Source organism: Bos indicus, chromosome 15, assembly GCF_029378745.1.
Source record: "Bos indicus isolate NIAB-ARS_2022 breed Sahiwal x Tharparkar chromosome 15, NIAB-ARS_B.indTharparkar_mat_pri_1.0, whole genome shotgun sequence".
Taxonomy (NCBI): Eukaryota; Metazoa; Chordata; class Mammalia; order Artiodactyla; family Bovidae; genus Bos; species Bos indicus.
In genome coordinates this window covers 33,832,305-33,853,617 of record NC_091774.1, presented here as the reverse complement: position 1 = coordinate 33,853,617, position 21,313 = coordinate 33,832,305, and the positions used below count along the sequence as shown (strand labels likewise).

Genomic DNA, 21,313 nt, shown 5'->3' with positions numbered 1-21,313 from the left:
TAAAATGATACAAGTTGCAATCAGAGATTCAGGGACAATACATCCTGCCCCCACTTTGGGGTAGGAATGATTTAACCTGTGCTGAGAAGAACTATGTGTCTTTCTTTAATGTTCATAGTGCAACATTAGAATTAAGCATTGAAAATCACATTTGCAAATAATAAGGAAATGTAAAGTGACTCAAAAAATAAGCACAAGATTTTCACTGGAATCATGATTTCCGAACTAATTCAGGGTTGTCTAGCATTTTGCCATTTTCAAAGTACTTTTACAATTGAAATTTGATCCTTATAACAATAGGGTTTGGTAGATCAAACATCATTATCATTTTAATTTCAAGATGTAGAAACTGTTTCAGAGAAATTATTTGGCTCAGGCTTATACAACAAGGAGGTTTGTTGTTGTTGTTGTTGTTTTAAGCTTTTATTTTGTTTTGGAGTATAGCCAATTAGCAATGTTGTGATAGTTTCAGTTGGACAGCAAAGGGACTCAGCCATGCATATACATGTATCCCTTTCCCCCAAACCCCTCTCCCATCCAGGCTGCCACATAAGTTCGAGCAGCGTTCCCTGTGCTGTACAGTAAGACCAAAGAATAAAAAGGTTTTAAAATGCCAAACTGATGCTCTTTCAACTGGTATACCCTTAAAAGACAGTAGTACGCTTGTTAGTTACACTTTGCCATAACCCAGATTCCACGGAGACACACACTACAATGACCCTTTCTGTAGACCCTTTAGCAATTGAACACGAGATTCAATTCATCCTGTAACATCCCTCCAATGTGTAATCGTAGTGGAATCTGAGAGATTTACGTGGAAAGTGAGAGATTTACCTGAGGTGCTTCTGCAGTCAGTCCTCTATGAGAGCAGTAGACTGACTGATAGATGTGCCCAAACATTAGGTCAACTGAGCATCAAAAAAACACGAGCTCTGAGTCCTTACCTTGTAAGGGGAACCACGCCAGCAAGCTGCAAACTCTCCACCACATGCTGTGCTCTGCTGTTGTCACACTTGTCGACTTCCTCTGGGTTCTGAAATAAATAGAGCAGAGTGGTTTCTCTTGAGAGAGGGAGGCAGTGGCTCTGTGACCTCATCTCACACCTCCTCCGTTGGCTCTGGAAGCCCCCTTTTAGTTAGCTGCCCTCAAAATACCTCCAGGTGGAACATTTAGGGAACCACATGTGTCACCCCGATGGTGGAGACGGCTGAGTGATGTGTTGGTGGCACAGATCTTTCTACCGCACGTGGGTAGTCCTTATAAGTCAGTGAGTTGGAGGGCTTTTGGAGAGCGAGGAGGTGGGAGAGAAATGAAAAGGTTCCTGTGTAGTGATGTCAACTTCTTTTCACTTTTCTAGTTTATTAAACAATTTAAATCAGTCAAGATTTGCTGATTGTTTCTAGCTCTGGCAACAATTTCCTGTAGTTATCAGGGGGCAGAATTCACTAATTCATATATTTACTCATTTTAAAAAAAATCTATGTATCCATTCACCCCCCCTACCCTTCCATCATTCATCCACCATCCATACCTAGCCATCTTGTTAAGTATTGCTCTAAGATATGAACAGATATGAAAGATAAAGCCTTGTGTTTAAGGAGAATATGATATAGTGGGGGCGACGATATGCAATTTTGGTATTTGATTCTCATTAACCAGATGAATTGAGATAGACTTTATTTCATTTTTTCAGGGACACACAGCACAATACAAATAGACTTATGTTTAGAAAATAGGTTAGTCTGCAATGTTTAGAGAATTGTAAAGGAAATAATATTTACTGGTTCTAGTTGAAATTAATGTTAATATTCTTAAATGTATTGATAGTTTGGGTGGGGAACATTATATCCATCAAAAACATCTTTCAAATATTTCCCCTAATTTAACAGACAGAAAGAGAATAAAAATAAAGAAAATTGAGTTTGCTTGGAGTTTACTAGGATATAATGTCCTGTTTCTCAAATTGTTTGAGGATTTAAATGTCTTGGGCCACCAGCTAAGAAATGCAGACTGGTAGGGTCCACTCCAGACTGATTAATGAGAATTTCACTGGAATGAGTAGCTGCTGGTACATTTAACAAGGTCTCCAGGTATCAGAAGGCAAGTGTGAGCAGCACTGATGGTGAGAGTTTTCTGGAATTGAAACCAAGAGATGTGGGAAGTAGCCCCATCTCTGCCACTAGCTGGTGTGGCTAGGGCCATAGAAGGTTCTCCTTGTTGAATATATTGAAGTGTATGGACTTGCTTCTAGAAGTGGGGAATCAGTAGATTGCATTGTTGTTCTGTTGCTAAGTCATGTCTGACTCTTTGTGACCCCATGGACTGCAGCACACTAGGCTTCTCTGTGCCTCACTGTTGCCCAGAGTTTGCCCAAGTTCATGTCCATTGAGTCAGTGAGGCTATCCAACCATATCATCCTCTGCCTCCCTCTTCTTCTTCTTTTGCCCTCCGTCTTTCCCAGCATCAGGGTCTTTTCCAATGAGTCGGCTCTTTGCATCAGGAGGCCTAAGTACTAGAGCTTCAGCATCAGTCCTTCCAATGAGTATTCAGGGTTGATTTCCTTTAGGATTGACCAGTTTGATCTCCTTGCTCTCCAAGGGACTCTCAAGAGTCTTCTCCAGCACCACAGTTTGAAAGCAGCAGTTCTTTGGTGCTCAGGTTGCACTGTACCACTTTTCAAAATAGAGAATTGAAGGGTTTGGTTGAGGTGACACAGTCAGTGGCGGAACTGAGAGTACAAACCAAGACTGTTGAGTATTTGGTCTCATTCCTGCCCCCTTCTCCTGCATAAGATTCCCTCCAGAACTTCACGTTCTTCCTGCTATGGCTCCATGGCTCTCTAAGCATTTGGTTTTCCCACCAATGTCTTGTCTCTGCTTTGGAGTGACACTTGATCTGCTCCCCGTTAAGGAAGCCCAGGGGAAGTGCTGTAAGGTGTCTCAGGGCCTCCCTTCAAAGGTGTGAATTGCCTGTGGCTAGTTAGTTGTTTCTCATGCTTGTTTTCACCTAGAAGAATGCTATTCCCTATAGAATTTTCTAACCTTCCTGTCAGAGCACAAGAGGAAAAGGCTTTATTTTTCCTCTTGACACAGTGGTGTCATGTGCTCTCATAAAGCCAGAAGCAGGTCTGGACTTAGTTACTGCTTGACTTTTCAGATCTTGAGCTCGTCATTTAACTTGAATGTATTTAAGAGGAGGTAAAAAAAAAAAAAAATCACTGACAAGAAACAAAAGTAAAAGTGTCATCATGGAAGTTCTCATTTTAAGCAGGTGAAAAAAAAGCTTTGACCTCTTTGGAACTAAATTCAGGTCCTGGAGAAGGGTCACTTTGCTTCTCTCTTTTTTAATCATGGTTTTCTGTCATTTTCTGTAGGTAAAATGTGGAGAAATGGGTAGAAATGACTTAATGAATACAAGACTCAGGTGACCGGAGAATAACCATAACCCAGGTCAAAAAATAGAACATTGCTAGGGCTTCCCAGGTGGCTCAGTGGTAAAGAATCTGCCTGCCAATGCAGGATACATGGGTTCGATCTCTGGGTCAGAAAAATCCCCTGGAGAAGGAAATGGCAACCCATTTCCTGGTTGCCTGGAGACTCCCACGGACAAAGGAGCCTGGCAGGCTACAGTCCATGGGGTCGAAAAGATTCGTACATGACTTAGTGACTAAGCAACAGCAAAGGACCCCAGAAGCCCTCTTGTATCAGACCCTCCCTGCCTCCCCAAAGATAATCAAAGATTAATAATATCTTTATGTTTACACTGTAAAAATGGTTTTGCCTGTGTTTGAAACTTATATAAATGGAATCATAAACCATGTGTTCTTCTGTATTTGGCTTCTTTCATTCAATATTATGTTTTTGAGACTTACTCACACTCTTGCATGTAGATATAGTACTCTCATTTTCATTGCTGTAGAATATTCTAGTTTATAAATTTGTCACTTTTGTCTATTCTTCTTTTGTGGACATTTACAGCTGTTTCCAGTTTCGGAGTCACTGAGAGTAAAGCTCTCAACATTTTTTGTCATGGCCCTTGGAGCTCAAGCACATACATTTTGTTTGGGTACTTTCCTAGGAATTATGAGTCTCTTTAAAGTTCTGTTTAAAGTAATTAGCCTCCAAGTAAAATAAATAAATTTAAATTAAAAAAAATAAAGTTCTGTTAATTTACTCTCCCTCCAGCAGTCCTTGGGGGTTTCTTTATTCTGCCTTATCACCCATGTTTGTCTTTTAATTTCAGCTCTTTGTTTTATTGTAATTTTAGTTTGTATTTTTCTGATGTCTAATGAGGTTGACAGCTTTTTTGTGTTTAATAGTCACCTGGGTCGGAGAAGGCAATGGCATCCCACTCCAGTACTCTTGCCTGGAAAATCCCATGGATGGAGGAGCCTGGTAGGCTGCAGTCCATGGGATCGTGAAAAGTCAGATACGACTGAACGACTTCACTTTCACTTTTCACTTTCATGCACTGGAGAAGGAAATGGCAACCCACTCCAGTGTTCTTGCCTGGAGAATCCCTGCTGTTTATGGGGTCGCACAGAATCGGACATGACTGAAGTGACTTAGCAGCAGCAGCAGCAGTCACCTGGGTAACCTTTTTGTGACGTATTCATTTGAGTCTTTTCCCCATTTTCTTTATAGGATTGTCTGCCTTTTACTTGATGGAACTTCTTTGTATGTTCTAGAAATAAGCTCTTTGTCAGTTACAGGTGTTGGAAATACGTTTTCATGTGTGTGGCTTACATTTTTACTCTCTTAAAAGCCTCTTTCTCTTTTTTGGCTACACTTCGCATCATGTGGGCCCTTAATTCCCCAACCTGGAATGGAGCCTGTGCTCCCTGCTGTGGCAGCGCAGTGTCCTGGTCCTTAGTTCTAATGTTGTCCAGTTTGTCACTTTTTCTTCTTATGATTGGTGCTTTTTGTGTTTTGATTAAAAAATCTTCCACTATCTTAAAAAAGAAGTTCTTAGATTGAAACCTAAGTCTACAGCACAGTTTGTCCCAAATCTGTTGATGTAACGTGGTTTTAGTACAATATTCATGAATCAAATGGGCTTTTGTTTGAGAATGGAGACACATGAAATTTGCCAGGTGTTTGTTTCACAGTAGGCAGGTCGACTTCCTCATTCTCTTTCAAAACACAAATTTGATGTTGTTCTTCTGCTCTGAAGCTTTTAGCGGCTTCCTTTTGCCTGAAGGCTATAGTACAAATTGTTTGGCAGGTCGTTCGAGGCCATTCACACTCTGGCCCCAATCTACTGTTTCAGCCTTCTTTTCCACCCTTGCCCCAAATGTACCCGTAGACAATTCTTGTCCTAGATCAAGCACACAGCACATTTTCATGCTCACAGTTTACAGTGCTGTAGTTCACACTACCCTATCTGCTTAAACTGACCTTGTGTTTCTGAGGAGATTCTATTTGTCTTCTGAAGCCCAGCACTTCTCAAAGAGGAATAGTAATTAGTGTTTAAGAATATGGACTCTGGAACCATCTCTCTGGAATCAAAGCCTGAAGTTTTCTTATCTGGGAAATGGGTAGAATGACAGCACTCACGCCCATGGTTGATGTGAGAGTTAAAGGATGTGTAGAGGTTCCCAGGTGGTGCTGGTGGTAAAGAAGCCGCCTGCCAATGCAGATGACATAAGAGAGGTGTGTTCAATCCCTGCATCAGGAAGATCCCCTGGAGGAGGACATGGCAACCCACTCCAGTAGTCTTGCCTGGAGAATCCCATGGACAGAGGAGCCTGGGGGGCTACAGTCCATAGGGTTGCAGAAGAGCTGGATGTGACTGAAGCGGCTGAGTACACACAGTGAATGGAATAGTGCTGAAGAATCTGCCTGCTAATGCAGGAGATACGGGTTCGATCCCTGGGTCAGGAAGATCCCGTGGAGGAGGAAATGGCAACCCACTCCAGTATTCTTGCCTGGGAAATCCCATGGACAGAGGAGTCTGGTGGGCTACAGTGCATGGGGTCACAAAGAGTGGGACGCGACTGAGTGCGCGCAGTAAATACTATATGAATTAGCTGTTGTTATCCTCTGCTCTCCCAGGGAGGGGAAAATTGATTCTCCACTTTCTTTGCCCCCATGATAGTTTCTTTTTAGCATACTAGATCTTATCCATTCATCTGTCAGTGGACATTTAGTTGTTGCCTTGTCTTGGCTGTTGTAAACAGTGCTGCAGTGAACACTGGGGTACATTTCCTTTCGAACCATTATTTTCTCCAGATACACGCCCAGGAGTGGGATTGCAGTATCATATGGTAGCTCTATTTTTAGTTTTTAAAGGAACTTCCATACTTTTCTCCATAGTGGCTGCACCAATTTGCACTCCCACCAACAGTATGGAAGGGTTGCCTTTTCTCTACAGTCTGTCTAGCATTTATTTGTCAACTTTCTGATGGTGGCCATTCTGACCTGTGTGAGGTGATTCATCTTCTCTAATAATTAGCAACAGTGAGCATCTTTTCATGTGCCTGTTGTCTCCCTGTATGTCTTCTTTGAAGAAATGTCTATTTAGGTCTTCTACCCGTTTTTTGATTGGGTTGTTTGTTTTTTAGATACTGAGCAGTGTGAGCTTTTGTATTGATATATTTTGGAAAACAATCCTTTGTTGCTTGCGTCATTTGCAAATATTTTCTTCCAGGTCATAGGTTGTCTTTTCATTTTTGAACGGCTTGCTTTACTGTGCCAAAACTTTTAAAGTTTAATTGGGTCCCATTTGTTTATTTTCATTTTCATTACTCTAGGAGATGGATCCAAAAAATATTTTTTGCCATTTATGTCAAAGAGTGTTCTGCTTATTTTTTCCTCTAAGAGTTTTATAGTATATGGTCTGACATTTAGGTCTTTCTTCTCCCACTTTGAGTTTATTTTTGAATATGATATTAGAAAATGTTCTAGTTCCATTCTTTTGATGTAGCTGTCCAGTTTTTCCCGTGTCACTTATTGGAGAGACTGTCTTTTCTCCATTGTATATTCTTGCATGCTTTATCATATATAAACCGGCCATAAGTGTGTGGGTTTATTTCTGAGCTTTCTGCTTTGTTTCATTTATTCATGAGCCAGTACTGTACTGTTTTGATTACTGTAGCTTTGTTGTTTAGTCAAAGATCATAGGAATCTTTTTAACAGTGTTATTGAGATATAATTGACATAATGAATTGTCTATATTTAAACGGACAATTTGATAAATGTCAACATATGCATATACCTATTAAATCATCATCACTATCAAAACAGTGAACATATCCAGCACCCCCAAAAGTTTCCTCCTGCCTGTTGTAATCCTCTCTCTTGTCCCTCTCTATCTCCCCTCTTCAACAACTACTGATCTGCTTTCTGTCACTGTTCATCTCAAAATAATGTATGGAGGGTTCATTCCTTTCTATGGCTGGGTAGTAGTTCATGATATGAATTTACCAGCTTGCCCACTCACCTGGAGGTGGACTTCTGGTTTGTTTACCATGAGATAGGCTAAATAATTGATTATTAAATTGAATCAGTTGTAGCAAAACTTTAAAATAAGAGGAACCACACTGGCTTTTTGTGATAATCTTCCAATTTACAGAAAAAGTTCAAGGTTAGCAAGAGGTGTTAAGTAAATGCTGGTCCTTAGTTGGTACCTGGAGTGTACACTCAGGAGAGCTCCCCAGATTCCCCCTCCATTCCCCAGAGGCTGGGACATGTTAGGTGGGTCCTTCTCTGAGAATTGCCTCCAGTGCAGAGAACCATTTTATCTAAGCCATTACCTCCTCCAAGGGCCCCCTGAGAGGGGCTGAAAGGTTTTGTGCCCTTGCCTGCAGGTGGAGCAACTCTAAAGAGAAATGGTCCAGCTCCAGAGCTCCCTTCAGGATCAGGGTTGGCTGAGACCTTTGTTGCCATCACCCGAGCTCAGTGTCTCTCTCTGCCTCATCTCGCTTCTTTAACAAGTGTTGTCCTGAGGCCACGGCTATAAACCCCAGCACACAAATCTCCATCTCAGCATCTGAAATAGGTTGTCAAATGAGCGAGTGAAGGAAAGGAAGACTGAATCCTCTATTTGAGATAGAAACACTGCTCTTTTTCTCTGAGCCTGAAAGGATGTTTGTCTTACAACTTTTCAGAGCATTAAAGATTTTACTTTAAATTGTCCTCTGGAAGATGATGAATGTAACTGTATTCATCCCCGGATGTGCTATCAACCGGTCGCCAACCTTGAGAAATGTCACAATAGTCCACTGGACTCAGAGATGACAGATGGTCCGTGGGGGAAACGCTGCAAGGCAGACTCTGAGTGACATGCCCTTGTGGTTTGCATCATCCCTCCCACTCTCAACACCCTCACTTCAGCCTGCAACCCACAGGGGGCTCAGCAGGGGAAGGTAGCAAGCTGTGGCTGCTTAGGAGTGGAGGGAAAAGGTGAGGTTGGAGCATGGTGGTCAAGGAGTGACCATTTACCTATTATTTTCTAATGGAAAAGTGTCTACTGACCACTTTGTGTGTGGGAGGTCTCAGCGCCAAAAGCCCGTTTGTCACTTTGATCTGCGTTTTATGAAATCCCCATAATATGGTTTTGTATTCATAGGAAGTAGCATTCGATAGGGTGGGGGTGTTGGGGGACAGATTTGAGAGAAATAAACATCATCATCCTGGTCAGCCTAGGTTGTCAGGAAGAAAAAAAAAATCTGAAAAGATTTATCAAGTAGGTGAAAGATGGACTATTTGAAGGGTCAGAAAAGACAGGGGATTTCCCCATGTGTAGAAGTCTCTGGGGTTTTTGGTGCAATTACAAGAGGGGCCTAAACTTTCTTCTTGACCTTTCATGGCTCCTGTGACAAATCCGTGGCCTTTCCCAATGCCAGGCCCAGAGATGAGACCTGACTTGCATTTCCCTGCAGATACGGGATGCCCCATCACGCTGTGTCTGGATTCTTCAAGTACTGTCATTGACGTGGAGTGCTTGGGGAGTTTCTAAACCAGAGCAGCAGCCTCTACAACTAGTTATTTTCCTTTTAATAATTTGTTGATGTGGACCAGTTTTAAAGTCTTTGTTGAATTTGTTGCAATATTGTTTCTGTCTTATGTTTTGGTCACGAGGCATGTGGGATCTTAGCTCCCAGACCAGGGATCGAACCTGCACCCCCTGCAGATGAAGTCTTAACTGCTGGATCGTTAGCAAAGTCCCTATAACTGGTTACTGATTGAGAAAAGGGCTTCCTAGGAGCAGCAACAGAGAAGGCAATGGCACCCCACTCCAGTACTCTTGCCTGGAAAATCCATGGACGGAGGAGTCGGGTGGGCTGCAATCGAGGGGGTCACTAAGAGTCGGACATGACTGAGCGACTTCACTTTCACTTTTCACTTTCATTCATTGGAGAAGGAAATGGCAACCCACTCCAGTGTTCTTGCCTGGAGAATCCCAGGGACAGGGGAGCCTGGTGGGCTGCTGTCTATGGGGTCACACAGAGTCGGACACGGCTGAAGCGACTTAGCAGCAGCAGGAGCAGCAAAGCTTAGCGGGATAAGGGGGCAGGAGGCAGATAGACCCGGACTTTTCACCTGGATCCTGTCACTAGCAGCCATGTAGCCCCGAGAAGACTACTTGATTCTTGGAATCAGCATCCTCATCTGTAAACTGGGGAGAATAATCACAGGATAAGGTGACTGGGAGGTCTGAATCAGAATCCAATGTGGCCAGCAGGGCAGCACATTGAAGATGCTCCATAAATCTGTAGACCTCGGGGGACTGGGGCTGCATTTCATCCCCATGGGAACCAAAGCAACCGAGATGCACTTGGAAAGGACCAGCTCAGCTTTCGTTCTTAAGGCTTCTGCCTACAACTTAATGTAATCAAACGGATCATTCTGAAAACAGAACCCAAGTAAGAGCCAGTTTCAGAAGGAAACTGTGGTTTGGGGGAACGGACCGCAGAGCAGCACGCGCCAGCTTCTGGTCTTAGTTCACAGATCTCCCAGAACAAATGACTTCCCTTGGTGTCTTCATGTGCAAACAGGGGGGTTGGATGAGAGCAGTGTTCTGAGGAATCCAAGTATTCACCAGGTGCCTTAGGGTTCTGAGATAGTTTCCTTAAGATTTGTTTCAAAAATATTTCAAAACTATTTGCCCAGGCTCTGGAACCAGGCTGAAAATGCCTGGGATCTCAGATCCGGCAAATCCAGCTATGTGACTTTGGGCAGGTTGTTGATTCTAAGACTCACCTTCCTCTTTTGTAAATTGGGAACAAAAATAGTATCTGGAATAGGGTTGTTGAGAAGATTAAAGACATTTACACAGGTAAGATAGGGCTTCCCTGGTGACTCAGTAGTAAAGAATCTGCATGCTAATGCAGGAGACCTCGGTTCAGTCTCTGGGTCGGGAAGATCCCCTGGAGAAGGAAATGGCAACCCACTCCAGTTTTCTTGCCTGGAGGATTCCACGGACAGAGGAGATTGGCGGCCTGTAGTCCATGGGGTCGCAAGAGTCAGACACGACTTAGCGACTGAACAACAACACAGGTAAAGGACCTAGAAAACTGCCTGATAGAGATCAGCCCCCCAAGAATGCTGGCTGTCACTTTACCAGCTACTGGACATCACCGATCTACTCATTTGTTATGCATTGGGAATGGTTTCTGTGCTGGATTCTGGGCTTAGAACAAAATCCAAATGCTTCATCTTGGTCCACAGCAGAGGCGGGCAAATTTTTCTGTAAAGCACCAAGTAGCAAAGATTTTGGACTTTGTGGGTCTTGTGTCCTCTTATACTCACCTCTTCCCTTGTGTCCAGGAAGCAGCCATAAGTAATATGCCAACCTGTGAACATGGCTGTTGCCAATAAAACTTTATTGTGGGCACTGGAATTTGGCTATCCTACAGTTATAGAGTTATGCCCTGACATAATATTTTTTTTAATTGAAGTATAGTTGATTTACATTGTTTTGCCAATCTCTGCTGTAACAGCAGAATGATTCGTTTTACATATATATATTTTCTTTTTTAATATTCTTTTCCATTGTGATTTATCCCAGGAGACTGGATATAGTTCCCTGTGCTATGCAGTAGGATGTTGTTTATCCATTCTAAATATAATGCTTTGCACTTACTAACCTCAAATTCCCAGTCCGTCCCTCCCCTCACCCTGCTTGGCAACCACAAGTCGGCTCTCTATGTCTGTGAGTGTTTCTGTTTTGTGGGTTCATCTGTGCCATCTTTTAGATTCCACATATAAGTGGTATTATACAGTGTTTGTCTTTCTGACTGACTCCACTTAGTATGACAATCTCTAGTTGCATCTGTGTTGCTGCAAATGGCATTGTCTTCTTTTTAATGGCCGAGTCGTATTCCATTGTGTGTATGCACCCTGTGTTTATTCATGAATCTGCCAGTGGACAGTTAGCTTGTTTCCATGTTTTGGCTATTGTAAATAGTGCTGCTGTGCACATAGGAGTTCATGTATCTTTTCACATCTAATTCTTTTGATGCTTTTCAACCACTTAAATTTGTAAAGACATTCTTATGACAGATGCAGGCTGTGGGCCAGATTCTGCTTGTGGGCCATGCTTTGCCGAGCCCTGGTATACACGACCCTGTTTCTGGGTCTGCCCTGCTCTCCAGCCTCATTTTTGCCCACTTCCTGCCATGCTCGTGAAGGTACTTCATGTTCACCACCTGCTAGGAACGTTGCATTCAGTCAGTGCTGTAGAGTGAAGGATAAGTTCACTACCTCAGGATCTTAGTATCTTAATATTTCTTTTCATTTTTGCACTACTGTTTTTAGAAATACTGTTTTATATTGGAGTATAGCCGATTAACAGTGTTGTGATAGTTTCACGTGAACAGTGAAGGGGCTCAGTCATACATATACTTGTATCCATTCTCCCCCGCACTCCCCTCCCATCCAGGCTGGCACATAACACTGAGCAGAGATCCCTGTGCGATACAGTAGGTCCTTGTTGGTTATCCATTTTAAATAGTGTGTACGTGTCCATCCCAAACTCCTTATCTCTTCCCCCCTCCTCCCCGCCAGCAAGCATAAGTTTATTCTGAAAGTCTGTGAGTCTCTTCCTGTTTCGTATATAAATTCACTTTTATCATTTCTTTTTAGATTCTGCATGTAACAGATGCCACATGATATCTTCTCTGACGTACTTCATTCAGTATGACAATCTCTAGGTCCATCAGTATCTTTTCTCATACAAGTTAATAATACCTGATCTCACTTACCTTGTAAAATCATTTTTCAGATCAAATGAGAATGTGCTTTTAAAATTATCAACAGTTATACAAATAGAAATCATTAGGGCAGCCTCTTGGACAAATCACAGAATTCAAGCAGCACACCCACTTTTTACTCTTTTTACTACAGGAGCTAAATTATGGGGCAAATAGGAAAGTGACATCAATATGAATGAGGCCATTTTTATTCCTTGTCCCTCATATTCCCCATAGACAAGAGGAATGGCTAGATCTGTGATTTTACTTTGGCCTTGGCAGAAGTGATTTCATTATTATCATGTAGTATTAGGTATTTTATATTATCCCATTTGACACTCAGGTGGCGCTAGTGGTAAAGAACCTGCCTGCCAATGCAGGAGACTTAAAAGACATGGGTTCAATCCCTGGGTCAGGAAGCTCCCCTGGAGGAAATGGCAACCCACTCCAGTATTCTTGCCTGGAGAATCCCATGGACAGAGGGACCCGGCAGGCTAGTCCATGGAGTTGCAAAGAGTTGGTCATGACTTAAGTGATTTAGCATGCACGCATAGTGAAGTGAAAGTCGCTCACTTGTGTCAGACTCTTTGCGACCCCATGGACTGTGCAGTGCATGGAATTCTCTAGGCCAGAATACTGGAGTGGGTAACCTTTCCCATCTCCAGGGGATCTTCCCAACCCAGGGATCAAACCCAGGTCTTCCGTATTGCAGGCTGATTCTTTACCAGCTGAACCACAAGGGAAAGCCCAAGAATACTGGAGTTAGTAGCTCATGCATGCATAAGTATGCTTATATGCTATAAAGAATTATTATATGCCCACTTTTACAGGTGAAATGAGTTTAAGGGACCTAAAAAGAAGCTGAGGCAGGATCAGAACCCAGCTCTATCTGACTCTGGAATTTGGGCTTCTTCTGTGGTACAATATCAAGTTCCTCTCCACTGATACAAAGACTTTCCAGATTGTTCCATCAATACAATGACAACCAGCAGGCTACCTAAATCTTGGCATCCTTTCATGGCCAGGAGCAAGCCATCTGGGTTTTCCATGTTTATTTCGGCAAAATGATGTATTCTGTTTCTTCCAAAGGGAGATAGCTTTTTGGTCCTCAAACAACTTAAAAAAAAAAAAAAAAAAGGCCTTTTTGCTGATTTCAGCTTAAATCCAAAGCACAATGATTTTCTGTGGATGTACAGGCAGCCTTCACACATATCATGAAAGGGCAAAGTGGGCTTGGGAATCTCTGAGGCAGAGAAAAGCCAAGAACCAGCCGCAAAGTGAACCATACCTTGGTCTTCTGTCAGCTATGAACACTAGCTGTTAAGTCCCCTACCCTGCTGGGGTAGTCCTGGTGGTGCCAGTGAAACCTGTGCTCATGTTCTGGGTATGAGTTTGCATATATGGCTTATTTTAAAACCTATTAGCTCAACATATCATTACTTTCCAGGTGGAGCTAGTGATAAAAGAATCCACTTGCCAGTGCAGGAGATGTTAAGAGATGTGGGTTTGATCCCTGGGTTGGGAAGATCCCCTGGAGGAGGAAATGGCAACCCACTCCAGTATTCTTGCCTGGGAAATCCCATGGACAGAGGAATCTGGCAGGCTACAGTCCATGGGGTCGCAGAGAGTTGGACACGACTGAGCGTCTGAGCAGAGAAACTCAATTATGATTGATATGATGATCATGACTTCAGAAATGGGGTCTGTGGCTTTTAATAGTGTGGAACCCAGTTGAACTGGAATTGCCCTCTCTCTTACCCAAATTCTTTCTCTTTGCATTGTTCCTGGTACCCCTCCTCCAGATGGGTAGTGTTGAGGGATGAAGGCTTGCATGTGGGGCAGAGGAAGCGTTTTCGAGCTCACTCTTTCACTCCTGGATGGCATTTCACCTCTTCAGCCAGGATGTCTCAGACAGATGCCCAACCAGAAGGGACCGGAGGCCCACGATGCTGTTGGAGCATCCTCTTCGTTTCCATCAGCAGCAAGTGGTCCTCTGGTCCTCTGAGGGAGGGGTCTCACTCTTAAAACACTATTGATCAGGGGGGATTTTGTAGAAACTAACACCTGTGGTTGGCGGTTTGTTATGTCAGTGCGTACTGAAACGTCTCTGGGCAATGAGACATATTATTAATAAAACGCCTTTGGTCAATAAGTTGTTAATGGACACTGATGAAATAATAATGACCATAGTAACATCTGAAGACATGGTAGGAGAAGAGACCACTCAATGTAATATAAGACTGCTCTGGATCGACTGAGGACACAGTTTCTCTTTATTAAATCATCTGGGAACCACTTAAATGGAGATGCTAATGGGGTGGATGAACTAATTACAATGGTGCCAGAGCTGTGTTGAGGAGAGGACGAGCACGCGACCAGGAAACGAGACGCCACAGGTAGTTTACAAGGGAGCTGGCAATACAGTCAGGTGTGGGTTCCCTTTTTTATAATTACAAAGCCTTGTCACAAATAAATACACCTGAATCACACAGAGAATTAATGATACAATAGCCTTATAAAGGAGAAAGAAACCAATACACCTCCCCTAACAGCAGGTTTAGAATGGTCTTTGTGTAACCAAAATGCTTCAGGGTGCTGTTCCCATCTTGAGTGGTAACCAAAGGAACAACCAGTACATGTTTCCCATTATACATACATACATATATGTATATGTATATATATATGTATCCTGTACAGAGTCCAAGAATAGTTGAGCAGTTGTAAAATTCAAATTTCTGTGTAATGGCAACTAAATGGTTCAGTATAAAACCATTGTAAGAACTGATAATATATTAAGTTTGACTATCCATCATCATAATTTTAAGCCTACATACACTGAACAAAATATTATATGTATTTAAAAATCAAGTTATTTCCTCTGCACAGAGGTTTTTCCTCCCTTCCCTTAAAGTTTTGTTATAGCCAGTCACTTCCCTAGGAAAATTCAATATGTTGACGTATTAAAGAGGCAGATCCAATTTTAATCCTAAGTTTAAACATGAAAAGCATCTGCCATCACTAACAAAATATCCCGCATCACCTTTCTAAAGTGAACTTTAAGCTAAACAGCACAGATACTAAGTTGCTCTTTCCCCACCCTCCTCTGCAGATCACACCCCTCCTGGGGAGGCAGCCCTCCTGGCATCTCTGAGCCTTCACACGCGCATGCAGGACTACAATTTAAATGCAAATAACCCTGAGCCGCATTATCTGAGGAGTTGGTGCAGACACAGCACAGTTGTGACTGCCTGCGAAAATTAAAGGGGGTTCATCTGTATTCTGACACACGCGTGACTTAAGAGTATATTCAAAAGAGCAATTCATCACTGCTTTCAAATTAAACACTGGAGTTGCTGAGTGCCTAGGTTACGTGGAATGCCTCCCCGTTGATCACATAGGGCTGCCTTTCTACAAAGGCAACGAGATAGGAACTTCTCTGACTGTAGTTTTTCAATTAGTCCCGATGACAGTAGGTGACTGAAATAAGAGACTTGGTTTAATATGAACACAGCTAGTTGAGTGGAAAAGATACATTTATGATAATACTAAGCACAACTGGATGACAATCTATATGCATTTCAGATTCCACTGACAGGAAAACGACCACATCAGCCTAAAATGCAAGAAAACAGTGATTTACCAAACTGACATCACTCCAGAAGATATTTTTTATTTTTATTTTATTTTTTTGCAAAATCATCTTTCAAATATAAGGTTACTTTAAAATAATTCTTTGGTTAAAGTATAATGAAAATAAAAACTAGAAACTCCTCCAAGCCTTTCAATACAGGGTGAAAAATACCCTCTCTTTCAGCCATCAGATGGCCATTTAATCAGCCATTCAGATTCTATGAATCTAAATGTAATGGAAAACACTGTATTCTGAACTCCTTGCTAGGGTGAAGGAATGTGCTCCTAGCTACCATTGCAGTGAGAGAGAAGGAGCCTGGGAAAATGAAACCCCAGCTTGTGCATTAAAATGTGCCAATTATTCTAGTCCACAGAGGAATCAACGTGGCATTTTAAAATCACTGAAACCAAAGTCTATCTGTGAATAATACTGGGTTGTCAGCGGGATGATGTGGCACACGTGTGAGAGCAGCCGACTGTTTCAGACTTTCAAGCCCAGATTAAATCCTTTAATTTCATCTGTCTATTTCAGATAACTTTCTACATTAAAAAAAAAAAAAAAAAATTCCTCTTACAAGCAACCATTTGCTGCTTCTGTCTAGCATTTCCTTCCATCTCCCCTTCCTCCTTTCTAACTCCCCAAAATATTTGTTAATAAGCATCAGCCTCAGATCAAAAAGAACCAGCCTGAACTTTGAGTTGTGATAGACAGCAACTGAGAATTTTAAATGGATATGAAATCACATAATACAGTTGTCTTTTCTCTTTCTTATATACATAGATGCAATGTAATTTCCAAAGAATTTCTCAAATAGGGTCGTCTGAGTTTAGTTTTTCAAGTAGGTAAATGTGGAAAAGGAGAATTTCATGTGAATTGAGATCATTCAGGCCATTCTGATCAACAATCTGGGTCCTCAGAGGAATTAACTCTTTCACTCAAGGTTTTCCACCTAAAATTATTCAGAAAATTATTTCAGATTTCTGCCTTCCTTTGCTCACACATAGGACTGCAGCCCACCTAAACCACCTAACAGGTCATCAAAGGCCTAAGTCCACAGAGAGGGAGAGAGAGGGTAAGTTCTGAACTGTCTTCTGTATAAGTACAGATGCTGCCCAGCACACACTGCTACACTTTTCAAGGAAATCGGAGATGAGATGTTCAAGCATCATTCTGAGCACTGAAAGTCCATGAAAATTTGTGGAGAATCTAATAAACATTATAGATCTGGTGACAGTGGACTTACCTCAGTACAAATAAAAGAAGGACTGGCCATAATGGGACTTTTCTCTTAACACCTGTAATGTACTTCCCCCGTTTTGAGCTGAAACTTTGTAATCAATCATGTCAGCACAGTTACTTCTAGATCCAGAAGATGGATCAGTGTGCAGTGCTGGAAGAAATCAAGGTTTGTTTCTTAAAATATAAAATTCATGACATCTTTCTCTAAGTGACTTAAACCCAACAGTGATCCTCTTGCTAATTAACATGCGTAGCCAGCATCCTTTCACTTCCTCCTGTTTTCAAGGATCATCAAATTCTGGTTTCAAATGGGAGCGCAGATCTGTTTTTATATACCATGTGTTTTCTGCATTTGGGTTTTGAAGCTTATTTAATGCTACAATATACACTGATCTGTTTTACATGAATGCTCTCTTCAAAGGGCTGGGATTTCATTTTGCAGGTATATCCTACAGAGTGAACTACACCGTGCCAGACCACTGTCTGCTACCGTCGACAGTCAGCTAGTCACACAATTAACTAGGCATCAATAACTGATGTTTTGGTTTGATTGCCGTTTATTTTTCTTTTAAATAAACTCCCTCTAAATTCAAGAAGCAGGTGTGACGAGCTACCACAGGATGTGGTAGCTCCCAACTTTCCTCAAGTAGCCCTACCTACCTATTTTAAATTATCATAGCAAAACAGACGAACTAACACGACAGCACAAGCAGCAGTGTGGTCGTGACTGTCATCATTTAAGTTCATTCCCTGACTTCGCAGTACATCCCTGGCTGTGATGGACGTGTTTGTGGATGTTCTGGTCGACATGTACTGCGAGTGTATGATGACCTGACCCTTGGTATGGTTTGGAAAGATGTCCATATTGCACAAGAATGAGCTTCTTGCTGACTCAAAGGATGTATCTGACATACATCTTTTGAAAATGTCAACATCCTTAACCGGTTAACACGGTCTAGACTCTTGGGGCAAAGGCGAGCAAATCGCAAATGATTCAGAAGTGCTGTGGCTTGTTAGGCTACAACACGAGTCACTCCAAGTCACTTGATGTTTTGCAAGTTTGTTGCGCCTACAATTGAATGCTTCACACGTGCATCTTATCTTCCTCCTGAGTCCAAAAGTGCTTTGGAGAGCAAAAATGCTTTCTCTCTCCGTTTCACAGACAGAAGCAAGAGGGTAGGACCGTAGCAAGAAGCTGCAGTCAGCTGTAGAGAAAACGTGATGGGGTGGTACCGGTGTAAAGGTTAGGGTCCCCGAGCAGGGGTCTTGAGCCAGCAGCACTAGTGTGTGGGTCGCACTGAGCGTTGAAACTGATGGGAAGCCACAAGTTTCCTAGTAACCTTGAAGGAATCCTGCAGCTTGGCTTTCACTGGAGCACGGAGTCTAGAAGAAAATCCCATCCCCAGCCTGGCAGCTTGGAGTCTCTCCAGCTGGACCTTCCTGCATCCTTCCTGAGGGTGGGCTGGCGGCTCCCTCTGGGAGGACCCAGGCTCCTTAGCCAGCACATACGGAAGTGAGAAAAGACCCTCCACGGTAGCAGGTGCCCTGATGTAGGAAGACAATTCTCAAAAGGGTCCAGAGAGAATGAATTTTATCCCTGAATCAAGTCTTTCTCTTCTTGACACAGTCTCATCCTAAGAACTTTAAAGCCTGAAAGATGCTGAATTCTTCTTTGTCCACTTAGGATGTGGTGCAGACTTCCCCACTGGTACTAAACACACACACAGACACTTCTCCCCAAGCCTTCCTCAAGCTGCTGCTTCTCGTTCGCTCGCCCGGTTACTCTTGTAGCAGGGTCTCTCTCCAGTTGAAGCCCCCGGTCGGTCCATGGGTCAGAGGGAGAATTGGCGGGTCTGTCAGCTGCCAGATTCCAGTTTCTCCTAATTCTTCACAGGAACAAAACCCCAAGTAGGGGATCTGAAGGAAGACAGAAAAGGAAGGGAAAATAGAAAACAGAGGCTGAGTGCTTTACTTTTTACCTGGATGAAGGAAAATTCAAAAGAATGAATGGGGCCTTTGCAGGCAAGCATCCCCTCCAAAATATCACTAAAGAAAATGAAATGGATACAACTGATCCATTAGAAGGAAGAGTATTCACAATGCAAGAGGAGTCTTTGGAAGGGATTCGTTGAACAGTGGGCTCTCCTAGTATAGATAAGTAACTGTTTATAGATGCTTTCTTAATAGCGTGGGAGATAAAAGCAATCATGCATAAAGCTAAGGTGCTAAGAATTCCTTCCCGATTGCAAGTCAGGCTGAAAATGCAGCTCAAAAGTTTCTGAAATTATACTCGGACAATGGGAAAGATTATTCAAGTTTTAAAAATGTTTCATCCTGCTTTATGTCTTATTATCATTTTTTTTTGGCATGTGTATCTAACGTTCAAAACTGAAGCTCTGCCCTTCCTACCTTCAGTAGGCATGGCATTTCAAAACTTATTCGTGTGTGTGTGTGTGTGTCTGTCCAGAGCTGCATTTATGAATAAGACAAAAGTCTCTGCCCTCAAGCAACTTACAGACTAACAGAAAGGAATGACACATGAACAATCTTTTTAAAAATGAGAAAAAAATTGCAATCAAGTTTGAACTGGTTTCTCTGGGGACAGATACAGGAAGCATGTAACTCAGGCTGGAGGGAAGCATGCGTGGGAGGATGGCTGATGGAAAACCTTCCACAGGCAGGAAGAGGAGGAATCCAGATGTGCTAGTCAGCCTGGTGGATTTTCTGTCTTGCTGCCTTATTCCCAGGTTTGCCTTTCAGCCTCATCATTTTGACTCACTGCTTCCTTTGGCTTACCCGCCAGGACCTCCCTTCCAGCTGAGCTGTCTGATTTGGCCCACACACCTCTTCTTTGTCCAATCCACTGTCCCACAGGGAAATCCAGGCAGTTTGCTTATAATTCTTAGCTCCTTCCTAAATTTTAGCTCTTAGAAGCTAGATCTAGCTCAAACACATCTTTTTCTCTTACCCAAGGCCTGATAAAGTGCCTTAAACAGAGTCCCACTCAATACATCTCGGTTGAGTGAACCAATGTATCATCTTCCCAGCTCCAAAGAACTTTGCTATCGGTCAGCACTGCACTATTCTGAAACTGTAAGGCACCACAGGCCCCTGAAACACAAGTGGGGATTACCTTTCGGACCATCTGTACAAAGTCCTTGGAGTTCTGAGGTGACAGGCCTTGTAGTTGGCAGGTACATGCTTCCAGGGAAGATGCGTGAGCCACAATCAGGATGTTATTTCCTGGGGGCAAAAAAACAAGGACCGGAAAATCTGATTCTATAAAGACACATGTAAACCTTGTAAGTACCTAAGTCAAGTTTTCCAGGGAGGGACAAACATTCTCAAGAAATAAGACAATCTGGCCAAGCAATATTTTGATGCTTTGTATTGTTAAGGCAGGCTGATGTCATTAAAAAAAAAAAAAACACTTTTAATCTTAAAGTAATTTGATGCACAGGTTACAAATATATATTTTACATATTATATACGTGTGTGTATATTTTATATACACTGTGTACACATATTATGCAATATGTACCTATGTATACAGGTACACGCCAGGGAGGTCCCAAGTATTCTTCCCCCCACTTCTTCCCATAGCAACACCTTGCCTAACTAGAGTATACTATCAAGACTAGGAAATGAACACTGCTACGGTCCACATAGCTTTATTCAGATTTTACCAGGTTACCCAAGTCTATCACACGTGCAGCATTTTGTAACCACCACCGCAATCAAGATACAGTAGCGTTCTGAGTCTACAGGGCTCTCTGCTATTACCTCTAATGCAGTTTTCGATGCTGCTGCTTGTAGAACTGTGAGCACATGAGACTTTCTGGTTGACAGAACATGCTGGGTTTCTTTACAGGGGGAATGGGTGGTCCTACAGGGGTGGTGATGAAGTGAGGGGCTTACAAGTGGTAACTGAAATGTGGGGACCATCCACAGTACTGTTAACTAGGGCTCCCCACCGTTAATGTTCTGGTATATGTAAATCCAGCCTTTGCTCTATGAAGATGAATATCTTTAACTTTTTTTGGGGGGGGGGCTGGAAATGGGCAGACTCTTTTGTAACCTGCCCTCTTTACTAAAAATACTATAGTCTTACATATCATTAAATACTGAGTTCAAGGACTATAAAATTCAGTGGCAGACTTGAGTTATAGAACACTGCTCTTGGTGGCAGCGATGATGGTAGGTGTGTTTGTGTAGGTGTGTTCATGCTCCTGGATCAAATTACAGGCAAA

The 21,313-nt window shown here is 42.5% G+C and overlaps 2 protein-coding genes and 1 long non-coding RNA gene across 5 annotated transcripts in view; 1 reads left to right on the top strand and 2 right to left on the bottom strand.

Moving 5' to 3' along the window:
- The window catches only part of CRTAM (cytotoxic and regulatory T cell molecule), a 28,709-nt gene extending 27,624 nt beyond the window's left edge, over positions 1–1,085 (bottom strand). Inside the window, exon 1 of one of the 2 annotated variants that reach the window (XM_019975867.2) lies at positions 945–1,085. In XM_019975867.2, the coding sequence (XP_019831426.1) occupies positions 945–990 (46 nt within the window). In that variant the 5' untranslated portion in view covers positions 991–1,085. Of the gene's footprint in view, positions 1–834; positions 894–944 lie in introns of those variants that run through there. The other variant, XM_070803558.1, reaches the window with a different exon arrangement.
- Positions 1–21,313, top strand: part of LOC139187297 (uncharacterized) — a 38,828-nt gene that overhangs the window by 3,721 nt on the left and 13,794 nt on the right. The window lies entirely within an intron of this gene.
- Positions 14,444–21,313, bottom strand: part of UBASH3B (ubiquitin associated and SH3 domain containing B) — a 153,046-nt gene continuing 146,176 nt past the window's right edge. The window contains exons 13-14 of the mRNA XM_019975673.2: positions 20,197–20,306; positions 14,444–18,980 (exon numbers count right to left, since the gene is read on the bottom strand). Coding sequence (XP_019831232.1) covers positions 18,843–18,980; positions 20,197–20,306 — 248 coding nt within the window. The 3' untranslated portion in view covers positions 14,444–18,842. The remainder of the gene's footprint in view (positions 18,981–20,196; positions 20,307–21,313) is intronic.